We start from the raw sequence: 14416 nt of genomic DNA on the forward strand, positions 1-14416 counted from the left end.
ATATTTGAAGAGTTTGAGTGTATTTCCAATTCTTATATATTTAATCAAATAAAAAAAAATTGCTAAAAAAATAGGTGATTTGTATAAGCTAATTTCCTATTATAAATCAAACACTTTTAGTGTTCAAATTCTTATATATTTGATCAAATAAAAAAAATTGCTAAAAAATAGGTGATGTGTAGAAGCTAATTTCCTATTACGAATCAAACATTTTTAGTGTCTATTATAAAGCATCGGCTTATTTTGAATATATCCTTAACGCGGCCTCAAAAATTAACTTATTATAGGGTGTAAAATCAGCTTTCAACGGTTCCCCACATTCTCAAAGGATTATGTGAGATATACCAAATTATAATACTCAAAATGTTATTCGCATATCCCCTTTATGTACCTAAAATTTGCATTTGTTGTGCCCGAATACCAATCATGCACTCTTACATTTTCAACATATACACTTTTCCTCCTTTTCATTTTTCTTTCTTAGATCTCATTCTGATTTTAAAACACATGCAAGCTATAATATGATAATACATATTGAAGGTCTAGACCTGTAAAAAGAATACTGTCTTATTATAATGGAGTGCTTTTATTTGCACATTTGATTTATGCTTCAATTCTTTGTATGCCATTATTTCTTTAGACAATCTATTGATATAGCTAATAACCATTCAAACACAATCTCTCAGCTCACATACACTCGAACACTCGATTCAGAAAATGTCAAAGTTAACACGAGATCAACTATCAAGGTGCAAACTTTCCCAAGTTCTTTCTCATTAATGTAGATAACTATGTTTCTATCGGTTTAAGAATACTATAAAAGGATCAGACGATCACCGATAATCATATTTGGAAGACAGATAGATGCAATGCATGCATGGTTACGCATGTGATGTTGTTTTTCTATTCAATGTATAGAGAGCAATAGAATACGTGTACATGTGAATCCATATAGTCTTTCCATCACAATAAGTGTTGACTATGACAATCTAGATTTTGTATTCGGGTATCATCAAGAAACACAAATAAACTCAAAAGCAAAATTGTATTTGGCACTTGGGATGATTTCATTTAGGGCCCAAATGGTAAACAAAACGTTAAGTATATGTACTTAACTAATTTCATTTATAAACAATGCATTGGTTTCTTTGAACTGAATATATACAACCTTTTTACATTTCATTTAAGCTCCTGGAACAAAAATTGGAACTGACTCTTATAAAAAATACAAGGTACGGTGAGTAAAATCACTTTATTCAAGAGCGATGATTAAATTAACTGAGGTGGCTGCCTTTGGTTTCCCAAGTTTAGGTGTTTTTTTTTTTTTTTTTTTTTTTTCCTGAGTACATGAAGATGTGATAGTGCGAAAAATAAATTTTAAAAATTTTTGCTCATTCTGAGTGCCGGAAGATGTGATAGTACTAAAAGATATGGGTCCAAATACTTATAGAATGTCCATATCATGGAGTAGGATCCTGCTAAGTATGTTTCACCTCTCTAACTTCATAGATGGGTGTGGATGCTTATAGAATGTCCATATAATCATGGAACAGGATCCTGCCAAGTTGTATAATAATATGATGTCCTATGTGAACTACCCTTGGTATTGCACAAGAAAACTATTATTGAATTTGCATTGTGATGAGTATTTCAGAGCGATAGAACTACAGTTGAACTTGCAGTAGCTCAACGACTTTTATTCGATATGTAACAAACTTTGGTTGCATAAAGAGCTATCTAAACATTTTTTGGTTGTAGGAATTTTAATAATTTTGGAGTAAAATATATCAAAGCTTAAAAATTCTTACGAGTGTTCTACTGATAATTGATGGATGATAATTCTTTTATCCAAAAGAGTGAAGAGTGTTTGTGTGAATTATTGTTATACTTATTTTTGTAACACTTTATTGATATCATCAAACTTAACTCTTGAAGGACTTTGTGGTACTATTTTTTCATCCGAATTTTGTTTTGCAATGTGCTTGCATAAATATTGAGAATAGATAAATCTACTATAAAAAAGGAAAAATGTGTAATAACATGGAATATTTGAGCATTTTATTGTAACTTCAAAGTATGTGTTAGAAGCTCCAAGTTTGGAAAGAAAATGTAGAGAATTCGAACAGTAAAAAGCCTAGCAAGAACCACAGGTCCATATCCCTATCTTTAGGCAAATACATAGCCATGACATCACGTATTATTTACACATACACATATATAGGGCTAATCCCGACGCTGATCCATAAGTTTGCCAAGTACTGAATTTTCACCAGACGCATTTGTAATAAATTCTATTTTTCCCGATCCACCTTCCAGTCGCTCCTCAATCATCAAAACCTCCCAAAAGCACCATTCAGTCCCTGACCATCAAAGGAATATGTGTTTTGACTGTTTTCAAGAAAAGCTAGCTTCATTGAGTACAAACGGAAAGATGTCATGGATGTAACTTACAAATTAGTTTCCAGCCATTATAGGTGGTAGATAACAACTTCTGTCTCTTGTGGCAATAACTCCTGTTTTGCCACTGATTATGCCATTAGTATCATGGGATGATAGAACCATCTCCTGTTCCAACATAAAGAATTGTCAACGATATTTATTTTTTCCCAAAAGACTATAAGGTACAACCAAGAAAATGAGGAGCCCATGTAGCCATGGAAAATATTTCCAAACTCCCCAAAGATTGAAAGTTTGGGTTTAGAAGAAAGAGGGGTGGGTGGGAGGTTAAGAACTGCATTCTCTAGAATTTAGAGAACCTTAAAATGTGTGCTTAGGCTTACGCTTTGGTTGGCAAGGCATACAACAATAATTTCTTGATCTACATTAAGATGTGACAATGATTGTAATTTATTAAAATAGTCAAGAACCAAGTGTTTCCTTATCCCAACGAATGTGTGTGGTCCAGACAGTCCACCTCCTTTCCATTGGGGTTTGCATCAGGGGTTAGACCACTTGGGTTGAGTCTCAAAGGCAGTCAAAGTGTCAGTGACTCTTTTCACATTTGAACTAAGCTCCCGGCCCCGCATTTTAGCATAGATAATGGGGCCAGGGAATTCTACTAATGAAACCCACCCGAAGAGCTTTCCTCGACAAACCGCATCCTAAGAGCTCAATCTTGCATTACGCAGTGGAGCCCCAATCGTACCAGGCACGATGTTTTCACAGCCTTTTAGTCTCGAAACAATCACCAATCGAGTTAGGCGACACTGCTTACACTTATTTCACATTTGTTCATCCTGCTATACCCTGCCCTTTTACTTTCTAACGTAAACAGTGGGCGGCCATTCGTCAAGGCCAGGAATCCGCAGACATCTAAGAAGCTGGATTGAATAGTCGCATCCTAGGTTACATTGACACGCCATATTTTGAAAAAATCCATGTCAGATATGTATCCAGGTGTCCGTGTCGGACACATATTGCATGTAATTTACCTCAAATTTTGATATTTTGCCGTGTCCGACAATTCATATCCGTGTCCGATACGGCGTGTCAATGTAACCTAGGTCGCATCTAATCGAAGTTCCATTTTAGTGCCCACCTAACATATATGGGAACTGTTTCTAGGTGTGTTGCAAGCAAAATTGACCAAAACCACTGCTAGTTCATTCTTCCTTCTATTCCTACTACATCCCAACAGCCAATCCTCCCATAAAACTCTGGATGGAGGGATGGCTATAGAAAGACTAGGTTCACTCCCTGAACGCTAAATAGACATTTAAAGAATTTTGGAACAATGTTGAGATGTGTGGCCGATCCCAAAATACAATGTTGACTTCTAGAGATACCAAGCCACGGGTGCTAAAGAACTCTTAAATCCAAATGGAATTAGAAGTGAGATATCATGTACACAATGCAGTGTACAGGACACAAGACAAACATCGCCACATCTTTGCAACACTTCAAAGATACACAGGTATTGACCCACCAAGCAAGTTGTGTATGCGTGTGGATGTGAGTAGCGGTGCAGGTCCAGTTTTATATACCCAAAGAACACTAAGATGTACTTGAGAAAATTTTATACTTACAATCGGTTCATAACCAGGGCTTGACAAATTGATAGTGAGGTTTCTCATCAAAAGCAACACCTGAAAATTCACAGGTATATGTATGAATAAGCAGAAAATTTAGCAAAGCCCCATTCATCAGCAGTCATTATGTGATCCTCAACTGATTCCATACAGACCAAAGAAAGTAATAATTAACGGGTCCATGAAATACTATTGGAATAGTTTTCAAGCATAACCATCACAGATGAACAAAGAGGCTTACTAGCTTCCATATTAACAACTTCTAAAACATTTATTTCGAGAAACAAACGAGGTAGCAGTTTGGTCCAGTACAGTGCAGTTACTATATTTCCCCTCCAGATGTCCGGTAAATATATATAGAGAGAATGGAAAACTAAGGTAATATAGTACAGTATTATATAAGACTTTCACTTGTGTTGAGGCCTTTTCAGAAAACCTCACACCCAACCCCAAAGCCAGCTCATCATGAGTGAGAATTTCTCAAAAGGCCTCAACCCAACTAAGCGGTAACTCTTTAGAAATTATCCAGGATTCACGACCGATTCCTATCCAATGTGAGACTAAACTCCTTTGGGGTATCACAGTTATCCATCACCTTAGGAGCAAGCCCTCCCGTCCTCGACTAGTATAACAAATTGTTAACAACCCACCACGTACCAACAGTCCTTACTGTCCCCAATTAGCCACCCAAATGCGGAACGCCCAAGCCAACGCTTACCCACCATGGGTTTGAGGTTTCTCTCAAAAGGTCTCAACACAAGTAAGTGAGAAGTCTCACAATGTATCCAGGGTCCAAAACCACTTCCCATCCAATGTAGGACAAGACCCCCTACACTAGTATCACATGCCTTAATCAGTTTAGCTGTAAAATAGATGTTGCATATATATGGGAATTGTTGTTCACAGTAGGGCAAGAAATAATTCCATTAGACAAACATCTTTTCTTACTGAAATTATACAATTCCCTGGAATGTGTGTCTTTTGTTAATAAACTGAGAAAAGCTCATAAATACTGACTAAACTGCTACTCAAAATATCAGTCTCCTCAATTACTTTGGTAGCGCACTTCAGTAAACACGAAGTTTTCAAACACAGCTCAAAAACTTCAAACTAATTTAATGGAAAAAAGAAAGTGATAAAAAAAAATCACGTCAAAAGTCCATTAACAATACAAGTGTGAAGGGGGAATTAGTGATGAAGTACAAATTCCTTAAGGCAGTCATACCCCCAGTACTACCTATAATACTAGGGTACTATTATGTTTCCACCAACTTGAACACACATATTCCATGTAATAATCATACATGAGCGTAAAGTCCAATTACAAATTATCTTGCCAAATCCATATACTCACTTACTATAAAAGATAACATATAAATAAATATGATACTACTTTGCAGTTAGGCTCTTCTTAACCACTACCAACTAAAGATACAGGTCATACTATTATTACGTTGAATATATTGTAAAATCAAGTTTCTTAGGAAGCATAGTATGATACAGAAAAATAGAACTATTCTAAATGGCAATATTAGACAAAATTGGGTAGGAGGTAAAATAGTATCACTGCAGCTCCAGTCAATTATCAAACCCCAACAAATATAAATAAACAAAAAATAAACTAAATAATAATAATAATAAGAATAATAAATAGTCTTAATTCCTTTACGCTTTCATCAGCCTCCTTCGGATCCTTTGTGGTCAAGCAGGATAATAAACTCAATAAGACTATGAATTTGAGCTGTCCTAAAAATTATATATATCTAATCTAATTCTCAAGATTGTCGCAAAACTTAATGCAAATTACAGATACACTTACCGTTCTTAAGTTGATGGGATCCATCTCCTCAAGCTTCTGGAAATGACCTTCTGTGTCTGGATCAAAGATACTCCCAATGAAGTTATATACTTCGGCAAAGTCTGGCATACCTGCAAATACTGACATCGTTAAGTAATTTCACAAAATTACATGCTACTTAAGAACAGAAAAGCCTAAGAGGCTTGAGTGCAAGTTCTTCGAGCCCATGAATAAAGGAACTGAGTGCACGTTCTTAAAGCACATGAATGAGGCTCTCCTTGCCAAATGGTTATGCATATACTAAAAAAAAAATACCAACTTTGGTACAACCGTAAAAGGTGATCATGGGTAAGTACAAAGTCAATGAGAGCATATGGAGGACCAAAATACCATAGAATTCATATGGTATCACTCTTTGAAAGAGCACCACCAATGTGTAAAAGTAGATTGAGAAGACTATCTTGTTCCAACCCGGTAATGGGGTTTTCTTTGCACTTTGGCAAGATGTCTTTGTTGGTGATAATGCATTATGCAAGGAATTTGGCAACTTGTATGTGTTGGTTTCAAACAAAGACACTCAGATTTGCGGATTTGATATAAGGGCTGTGAATGGCCTCGTATGAAGGTAATAGTGAGGAGAAAATACAAATGATTGGGCGTGGAAGATATATATATATATATATATATATATATATATATATATATATATATATATATATTTTTTTTTTTTTTTTTTAATTTTATTGGCAAGCCTGTTTTAAATGAGATCAGTAACTCTTTGATGCTGGCGAGATTCGAGCCCCAGACCTCTGGTATCATCACCCAAAGGTTTTACCGACTTTGATATTGGCAACTTTATTGTAAGCGAGTGTGCAGTTTGGATAAGAGGATAAGAGGAAATGCTTAATGTCCTATTACAGAGTTCTTGCCAAGCAATATATTGAGGGAATGCTTCAAGAAGAGTAAATGGATAAAAGTTTTCTTATAAAAATACTTCAATTAACTCTATCCACTACAGAGTGGTTACTTTCTGAGGGAAGGGTACCTCAAGAGAATCAAATTACATATAATTTGAATAGAAAAGGGATAACATACTGTGTTCTCTTTATTAAAAAATATGGATAATATGGGGACCATTTTCTTATTACTTGCATGGTAACCACAAAATTATTGGAAGCTTTCTTTTTGGACATTCCATAAACCATGTCTATTGTACCAAATGTCAATGAGGCTTTAGGTAAGCATTTTTAACACTAGAACATAACTGTCTTGAGTAAGGACAGTCGATGTATGGATGTTTAGAGTTTTCTCTTGCTTCAATGCACAAGCAATATCAAGATTGACTGTAACGTTTTGATTTTTTTTTTTTTTTTTTCAGAAGCCTATTTCTAGTTATGACACAAAGCTAGACTTAAGGAGTGAAGGAAGGATTGTTTTGGAAAATTGGAAGGTAAAATCAGTAGTAGAATGTACCTTTCTTGATGCACCTACAATAGTAATATACTATATAATGTAGTACGAAACTTGAAGGTCTTAACCCTTCCTTGGTCTGCCCCTGGGGAGATTACTAGGGCAACTGCAACCGTAGACACAGGCAACAACTAAGTTGTAGGAAAGAGGATGAAGGAAAAATTGAAGGGTGAAATTCTACACAAGTTCATTTGAAGGGACAAATAACATAGTTAGAGTTCTACGAGGACACCTCCCAAGGGGATTGAAGGACTCGGCCTATTGCGGGTTCGGGGGCGCTGCCCCAACCCAAATATTTTAAGAAGTTTTTATTATTGTAAACTCTTATTTTTCATATATATATTGAAGTGATACAAGGCCGAAACTAATAAGGCCGTATCCTCTTTTTCTCTTTCCTCTCCAAACTTCGTCTTCATTAACAACAATACAATTTTAGTATAATAATTCCGATAATTCATCCTATAGTTGCAATAAGTATAAAATTTCGTGTCTTTGAATGGAATGAATAATTAGCGTCGTATATATATACACATGCCATGCAATGCATAAATGGAAATAAATCACAAAGAATATATCACACATATACAACATTTGATAGACATATATAATTCCATGTGTGTCCTTAACATTTTTTACCCTACTAATTTGTGACTAATGAGTGTCCTATATTAAAAATTCACAACAAAAGAAAAAACAAAAAAGAAAATAAAAACTAATAAAAATAAAATAAAAGAGCTAAAATAATAATAATTGAGTAGGGAATGGGAGTTGGCTAAAAGAAGACGAAAGGGATACGGAAACACATCACACGTTACGTATAAATAATAAATTCAATGATGAACGGTAAATCTCAAGTACTGGAGAAAAATAAAATGTAGTCAATCTCAATTTGGAGAAAATCTTCTCACGCAATGAGGAGTTCAGAAATCCCAATGAAGCTATTACAGTGACGCATTTGGCGTGCTGCAAAGACTCAAAAGAGTCATACCCATCTACATATTTTTTTAAAAAAACAAAACAACCAAAAACAAAAGTTGAAGAAAAAAAAAAGAAATCGAGCACACAGGCATTACTTTCAACCTTTTCTTCGTTAGGCACATTCATAAACTACCTAAAAGGTTTAACATACTTAAACATATAGTTGACTGTGTGATATGGTATACAGCTTTCAACAAAGTGCAAAGAATACGATTTTGCAATGACGAAGATAAATACCATCTAGTAAAGAACCTGGCTTTGGCATGGAAGAATTTGATAATGTTGTACACGAGCTTTCTCTACCATTAAAGCTGTTGCTACCCAAGCTCAGTAAACCTTCTGATGCAATGTCAACTGAACCTGCGACGTAAAAAGACATATGAGCATTAAACGATTCAGAATAAGAATGTACCTGATTACACAGTTTAATCAGCAAAAGAATCAAAAACATTTAAAAGAAAACACATGAGATCATATGCATGCCTTCAAATGTGTGAAGATGGGTGTATTCATCTTGAGAGGATATGCTTCCACTTGATGCAGTGTTCATGAGCACAGCAGAGTCGTCCCATATTGAAAATCCAGAAGCAATGCAACTCAATGTAGCAGGACGAATGGATGCTTGGAGTGCCAAAAGAAAATGTCAGAGGACGAGTCACTAACACTTGACACCAGAAACTAAAAAAGGAGCAAAGAAAAAGAAACAAAAAAAGAAAATGTCAAGGCTAACAAACCATCTTTCATTGACTTCCGTGAATAAGGATGAGCAGCTTTGCGCTTGGGACGAGGAGGAGGCACGTGTGCTACTGCACCATTCCTCTGAACTTTCAAAAAGTATTTCTGAGCATGACTCCGTATCTGCAAATGAAATCATAAGTTATGGAATTAGTGAACATATATTGAGGGAGGTATTAATATGTGCATAGCCTGTTCATCACGGAACAATAGAGAGGGAAAAGAATTATCACAACAGCATCAACAATAACAACAACAATATATACAGTACAAAAACACATAATCACTTAATCAGCATTCATTAGACTTCTTTTTAATTTGGTTATGTATAACGACTAAAAAGGGTATCAAACTTTACACTTTTTGACAATATGGGGACCAAACTTTTTTTCTTGACAGTTTGGGGACCAAACTGTTCGATTTTTGCAATGTAGGAACTTCCGTCAAATTTCTCACACACCGTTTCTAATTTGTATTAATTTTCTTCTTCTTTTTTTCAAAAAATAAAAGACATGTTGACGTGGTACAACTAGGAGTATGTGGCAATAATTTGAAGTCTAATACCGTCGAAAAAGAAATGAAAATTAATACTAATTAGAAACGGTGTGTGAGAAATTTGACGAAAGTTCCAACATTACAAAAATCAAACAGTTTGGTCCCCAAACTGTCAGGAAAAAAAGTTTGGTCCCCATATTGTCAAAACGTGCAAAATTTGATACCCTTTTTAGTCATTTTTCGATTTGGTTATATCCCAAACACACGCACACGCACACAGAGAGAGAGAGAGTATGAATCTGGAGTTAAAAACTCAGAAACGATCCAATTTTACCACAGAACACAATAAAAAATTGGAAAAAATAAGAAACAAAATAACATGAAAGAAGATTTTTTTTTTTTCGATAATTCAACATGAAAGAAGATATATAACCAACAGTAAAGCATAAATACCAGGAAACAAAAAAGTATGTAACATTCCTAACATCTAGGGCGGATTGAACAACTCATTCCCCACCGTTTGGTTTAATCTAAAGCATCATATATACCAAATTTTGTTAGAACAAGCTCTATATGAGAAATGTGGTTGGCTTCAAAGTGAGTTCCCTCTTTTCAAACTAATCAACTGAAGCTTGTATTAAAACATAATTTCAAGTAAATGAAAGTGGGAGAGGACCTAACAATGAAAACACACTTTATAGGATGACAAGAACTGCTCCATATTGAGGTTTCAAATAGACATTTCAAACAGTGTAGAACAATCATTTCATCCGAATACACCGAGCAAAAGTTGAAAGCTATCTTGTTTCCTTTGATTGTAAAAGGTTAAAAACATGTCCTAGCACAACTTCCCATAAGAAGAAGAATATCTTGATGGTATCTCGAAAGAGAAAAAAGAACAGTCAAATACAAATACCAACCATAATAATAATAGTAATATTACTATTACTTGATCCTGTCTTTGCCATAGATTCATTAAATGGTTCAGCTAACCATTTAGCATCGCCACTAAGCTACACCCAAAATGTCTACTCCGACGATGAACCCCAGTGAAGCTTAACTCCTAACAAGAAAGACTTCCTCAACACTTTTCCCCTCCCAAATCACTCAAATCTTCTCATTATAAGATTCCAAACCCTACTATCTTCACCGATGTCCATCCGTAAACCTGATTTATTCATGGCCAAGGGAAAATTTGGCCGAGTGTTGGTAGAATTTTATATGACTTATATGAAAGTAAGAATTCCTGTACTACACCTTGACTAGTGAAAGAAATAAATATATTAAAAAAAAGATTAGTAACTTCCCTTTACAAACTTACCTTATTCTCATTGGCGTTGAAATAACTCTATCTAGAAGCTGGTGTAAAGCATAGATAAAACCAGACTCAATTAAAGATGGATTGTCTTTCTGGAAGCAGAAAATTCCTTGAAAGTTATAGTCTTATAGCCAAGGTGCATAACAATTTGTGCTTCTCTAATGATATATAGACTTCCATACACATGGAAGAGGCTAGTTTTGGGGCAGATCCAGTCATGCAGCAGCTATGTTTTGTACCACAAAAGGCACTATCATGCCAAGACAAAACCTAATTTGCGGACATAATTTTGCTAACGTAAGGGAGTTGTAATTTAATGTGGACTAGTTGAGAGCATAACACAATCAACATGATCAATGACAAGAAACATCTAAATACAACAAATGACAATGATCAATCCAACCATCCAAGAAGATCTTCTTGACGGTGAGATCATTCTCACGAAAAGTTAATTCGATGAAAATTTGTACCCCTGTGAAAAATCAAATCAGAGTAACAGTAAGATGCAGTGCTTTAGATTTTTTAGGTAAAATTTTTAAAAGGTGGGGAGTTTCCTTTTGGGTTAACTTTTTGTGAGGATGATCTTCAATTCTTCATCAATGGAGAACTTATTGCTCAGTGGGATTGCCGATGAGAATATAATATGATGTAATACAAAGGCGGAAGCATCTTCAAAAATTTAACAGCGATGAATTAAAATTGATAAACACCAAATATTAGGGTTTCAAGGAAAATAAAAAAAAACAAAAAAAAAATCAATTAATTGAACTCAATTAAACTATAAAACAACCATCTGAATTGAAGGCTAACATGCCTTTATAAAATAAAACTAGTTCCTAATTCCAATTAGAATCCAAACGGGAAACTACTAAATAACCATTTTCCTAAAACAAATAAGCAACTACTAAACTAGAAAGTAGTTACTAATTACTGAACTAACAACTAAATATGACGTATGAGCTCAGGTTTAAGCCAACATGGCCAGGCTGACATCATCGTATCTGATGCTGACATCAGCCTGACAACATGCTCCTGCATCATAATATTTTATTTTAAGATTTGAAGAAATGCCCTGAAGGGCAAAGCAATCATATTGATTACTGCCAGGTCAGGGGCATTGCGTCAAAAGCTCAAACGGAGAAGAAACATATTGCAAGGTGGTAACCCAACATACGAACCATCAAATCCTCATTTTCAGTGGTTTCTGCACAGTTTTCCATCCCATTATGCAATTTTAAGTCACGAGATTCCACATGCAAGCGTACTTACCATGGAACATGGCCAAAAAATGCAAAGAAGATTGTTCCTTAAAAGTTTATATGCAAAGTAAGTTTATATGCAAAGTAGTCTATGCATATAAAAGTGGATCCTATAAAAGTTTATGCAAACTAGATTATGCATACACTTTTAAAAGACCCTCCGAGAAAAAGACGTGGCCACATGGCAGGACCAGTTTTAAAGCTAGTTAACTTCAACTAAATGTCCAATATGCCCATCGCACTACCTAACGATGTTGCCAAATGTCAGCACCTTTCTTAAGTTGAACAACTACTCGCAAAAAATCCAAAAGTACCCTAAAAAAGATTTCCCTATTTGTAATATTGATTAAGCACTTGTCTTAAATGATATTTGACCAGTTAAGACCAGGCTTTGGGCAAATTTCTTGAAAATACAAAAAAAATAGGAAAATCACGACCTACTAAATATAATATATTGAATTCTTCTTGATTTAAAATTGACATTAAATTTATATTCCTAACTATTTCTAATGCAACGCACGACGATCTGGGTAACTAACAAGATATTACAACTGTGTAGCACTTCGGCAGTAACATGAGATTTTAAGCAGCTCACGTCATAACTGTGTTACTCATGGGGACTTCTGCAAGTGATGGGGTACTTGGCTTCCAATCAAGTTGATCTGCCAAAATATAAAGTAATGCTTTCACATTGGAACACTCCTCAAGGACTAGCTTGAGGTCTCCTGTGATATCCCATGGGCTGCTGGAAATGTGAGTGAAAATGGTGAAGGCGCCAGGAGTTCAGTCCCACATCCTTTAGGAACCGTCCAAAACATGGGCTCAATGGTGATTGCATGAGCCCTACTTAAGAACAAGGACTTTTCAGGAAAATTCCATCCTTCCACTGGAGGTGGTCAAGTGCGGGAAGTATCAGCGTCTGCATGGACTAGTGCACGTAGTGATATCAGAGACCGAAGATAGATCGTCTTAAAGGTGTCTAGCCAAAAGTGGTTGCTCATAAGTTTACTAGAGTTTACAACCACATAGTTTAGAAACCGTCCAAGACATGGGACCATAAGTGGTTGCCCAAGTTCCACTTGTGGGCACAAGGCCTTTTCGGGAGACTGCACATCTCTAACAGGGACATGGCCAATGGGGACAGTGGCGGAATAATATATAGGTTAATCACATGTCCACAGGGGAGTTGTGTTCAACAAACTAAAAAAAAACATAATGGGAAGGTATGTTCATAATCACATGTCCACAGGGGAGTTGTGTTCAACAAACAAAAAAACCATAATGGGAAAGTATGTTCATACTCTCATTTCAACCACCTCTTCTCTTCCTGACATTCTGACACAAACATCTCACTTATCTAGTTAAATAACCAAGCTCGAATTATTATTTCCCAGCACGTACTAGTCAAAATTTCAAATTATAACTTACTAGTAGAAATAAACATCAATATTGAAATCATGTCAGCAATTATTCCATGGTAGGCAATTTTTTAGCTACCACAACACCACCCAATCAATCTTATTGCCATCTGTCAGCCAATTACACGAAAAGAAAGTAATTTGTTTGACAAATACCTGAATTACAGTCTTTGATACAACATATTCCTCAATTTTCTTCCAGTCACGACCAAACCTGAATTTTTCACAAAGAAAGGAAAAAATTAGTTATGAAATGTAATAATGGACGTACTTAAAGGCCGGTACTTACAGATGAAGAGCTTCGAGAAACTTATCATGTTCATCATCACTCCAACTCTCACGTGACTTTGTAATCGTATATGGCTTCCTCACTTTCTTACCACAACTCTCTCTCAACAAACGTTTTGAAGAATTCATCATGAAGAAAAAAAACGAAACAACATTTGAAAATATATATAGAGAGAGAGAGAGAGTCGTTAAGAAAAACGTTAGGTTTTTGCTTGGTTTGAAAAAGCCAAGAAAATGAGTGGACACTGGACAGTGAAAAGGAGAGAGTGACGTGTCGTGGTTTTGTTTCGCGGGTTTGAGTCACTATCGTTATTTTCATCCACATAAATACATAATCCCCTCCCGCCCAATTCTTTTGTCTGTTTTTGGCCAACTGTTATTATAATATAAAACTATTATAGATGATTAATAATGTATTAAGGTTCTATCCATAATTCCATATGCCTTTTTAATGCTCATAATTTTCATTCCCTTTAGATGATTCTAGTTTAGGTAGAATAATAAACCCCTTTTTTATTTATGTATGTATCTTAGTTTGGCAACTTAATTATTATATGTATATATAAAATCTTTCCTTCTTTTCTTTTTTTTTTCTTGTGATATTAATTTTGAAAAATATAAATGTGATC

The 14416-nt window shown here is 35.2% G+C and overlaps 1 protein-coding gene and 1 long non-coding RNA gene across 3 annotated transcripts; one reads left to right on the forward strand and one right to left on the reverse strand.

The window, feature by feature from the left end:
* Positions 1-2036: 2036 nt before the first annotated feature.
* LOC147488123 (protein REVEILLE 8-like) lies at positions 2037-14140 on the reverse strand. Of its 2 annotated transcripts, none has more exons than XM_086571572.1 (9): positions 13789-14140; positions 13656-13713; positions 9009-9132; positions 8758-8895; positions 8512-8634; positions 5848-5957; positions 4026-4085; positions 2452-2565; positions 2037-2360 (listed from the first exon to the last, which is right to left on the reverse strand). In XM_086571572.1, exons 1-8 carry the CDS (start codon positions 13917-13919, stop codon positions 2455-2457), a joined length of 855 nt encoding a protein of 284 aa, XP_086427698.1. In that variant the 5' UTR covers positions 13920-14140; the 3' UTR covers positions 2037-2360; positions 2452-2454. The 2 variants fall into 2 exon arrangements, with proteins under 2 accessions (XP_086427698.1, XP_086427699.1); XM_086571573.1 differs by having other exon boundaries at positions 8527-8634; positions 13789-14115.
* Positions 6545-8527, forward strand: LOC147488124 (uncharacterized). The gene is made up of 2 exons (XR_015201464.1): positions 6545-7813; positions 7895-8527. It is a non-coding gene; the product is annotated as an uncharacterized LOC147488124 (long non-coding RNA).
* Positions 14141-14416: the final 276 nt, after the last annotated feature.

The sequence above is a fragment of the Coptis chinensis genome, chromosome 7 (assembly GCF_015680905.1).
Source record: "Coptis chinensis isolate HL-2020 chromosome 7, ASM1568090v1, whole genome shotgun sequence".
Classification (NCBI taxonomy): Eukaryota; Viridiplantae; Streptophyta; class Magnoliopsida; order Ranunculales; family Ranunculaceae; genus Coptis; species Coptis chinensis.

What these genes read in the sequence shown, in the direction of transcription:
- LOC147488123 (XM_086571572.1), bottom strand. Translation starts at nt 13,919, where the DNA reads ATGATGAATTCTTCAAAACGTTTGTTGAGAGAGAGTTGTGGTAAGAAA. An exon ending in ATCCCATCAACTTAAGAACG is followed by an intron (nt 4,086 to 5,847) that starts GTAAGTGTATCT and finishes GTGAATTTTCAG; the next exon opens with GTGTTGCTTTTGATGAGAAA. An exon ending in GCCCTGGTTATGAACCGATT is followed by an intron (nt 2,566 to 4,025) that starts GTAAGTATAAAA and finishes ATGTTGGAACAG; the next exon opens with GAGATGGTTCTATCATCCCA.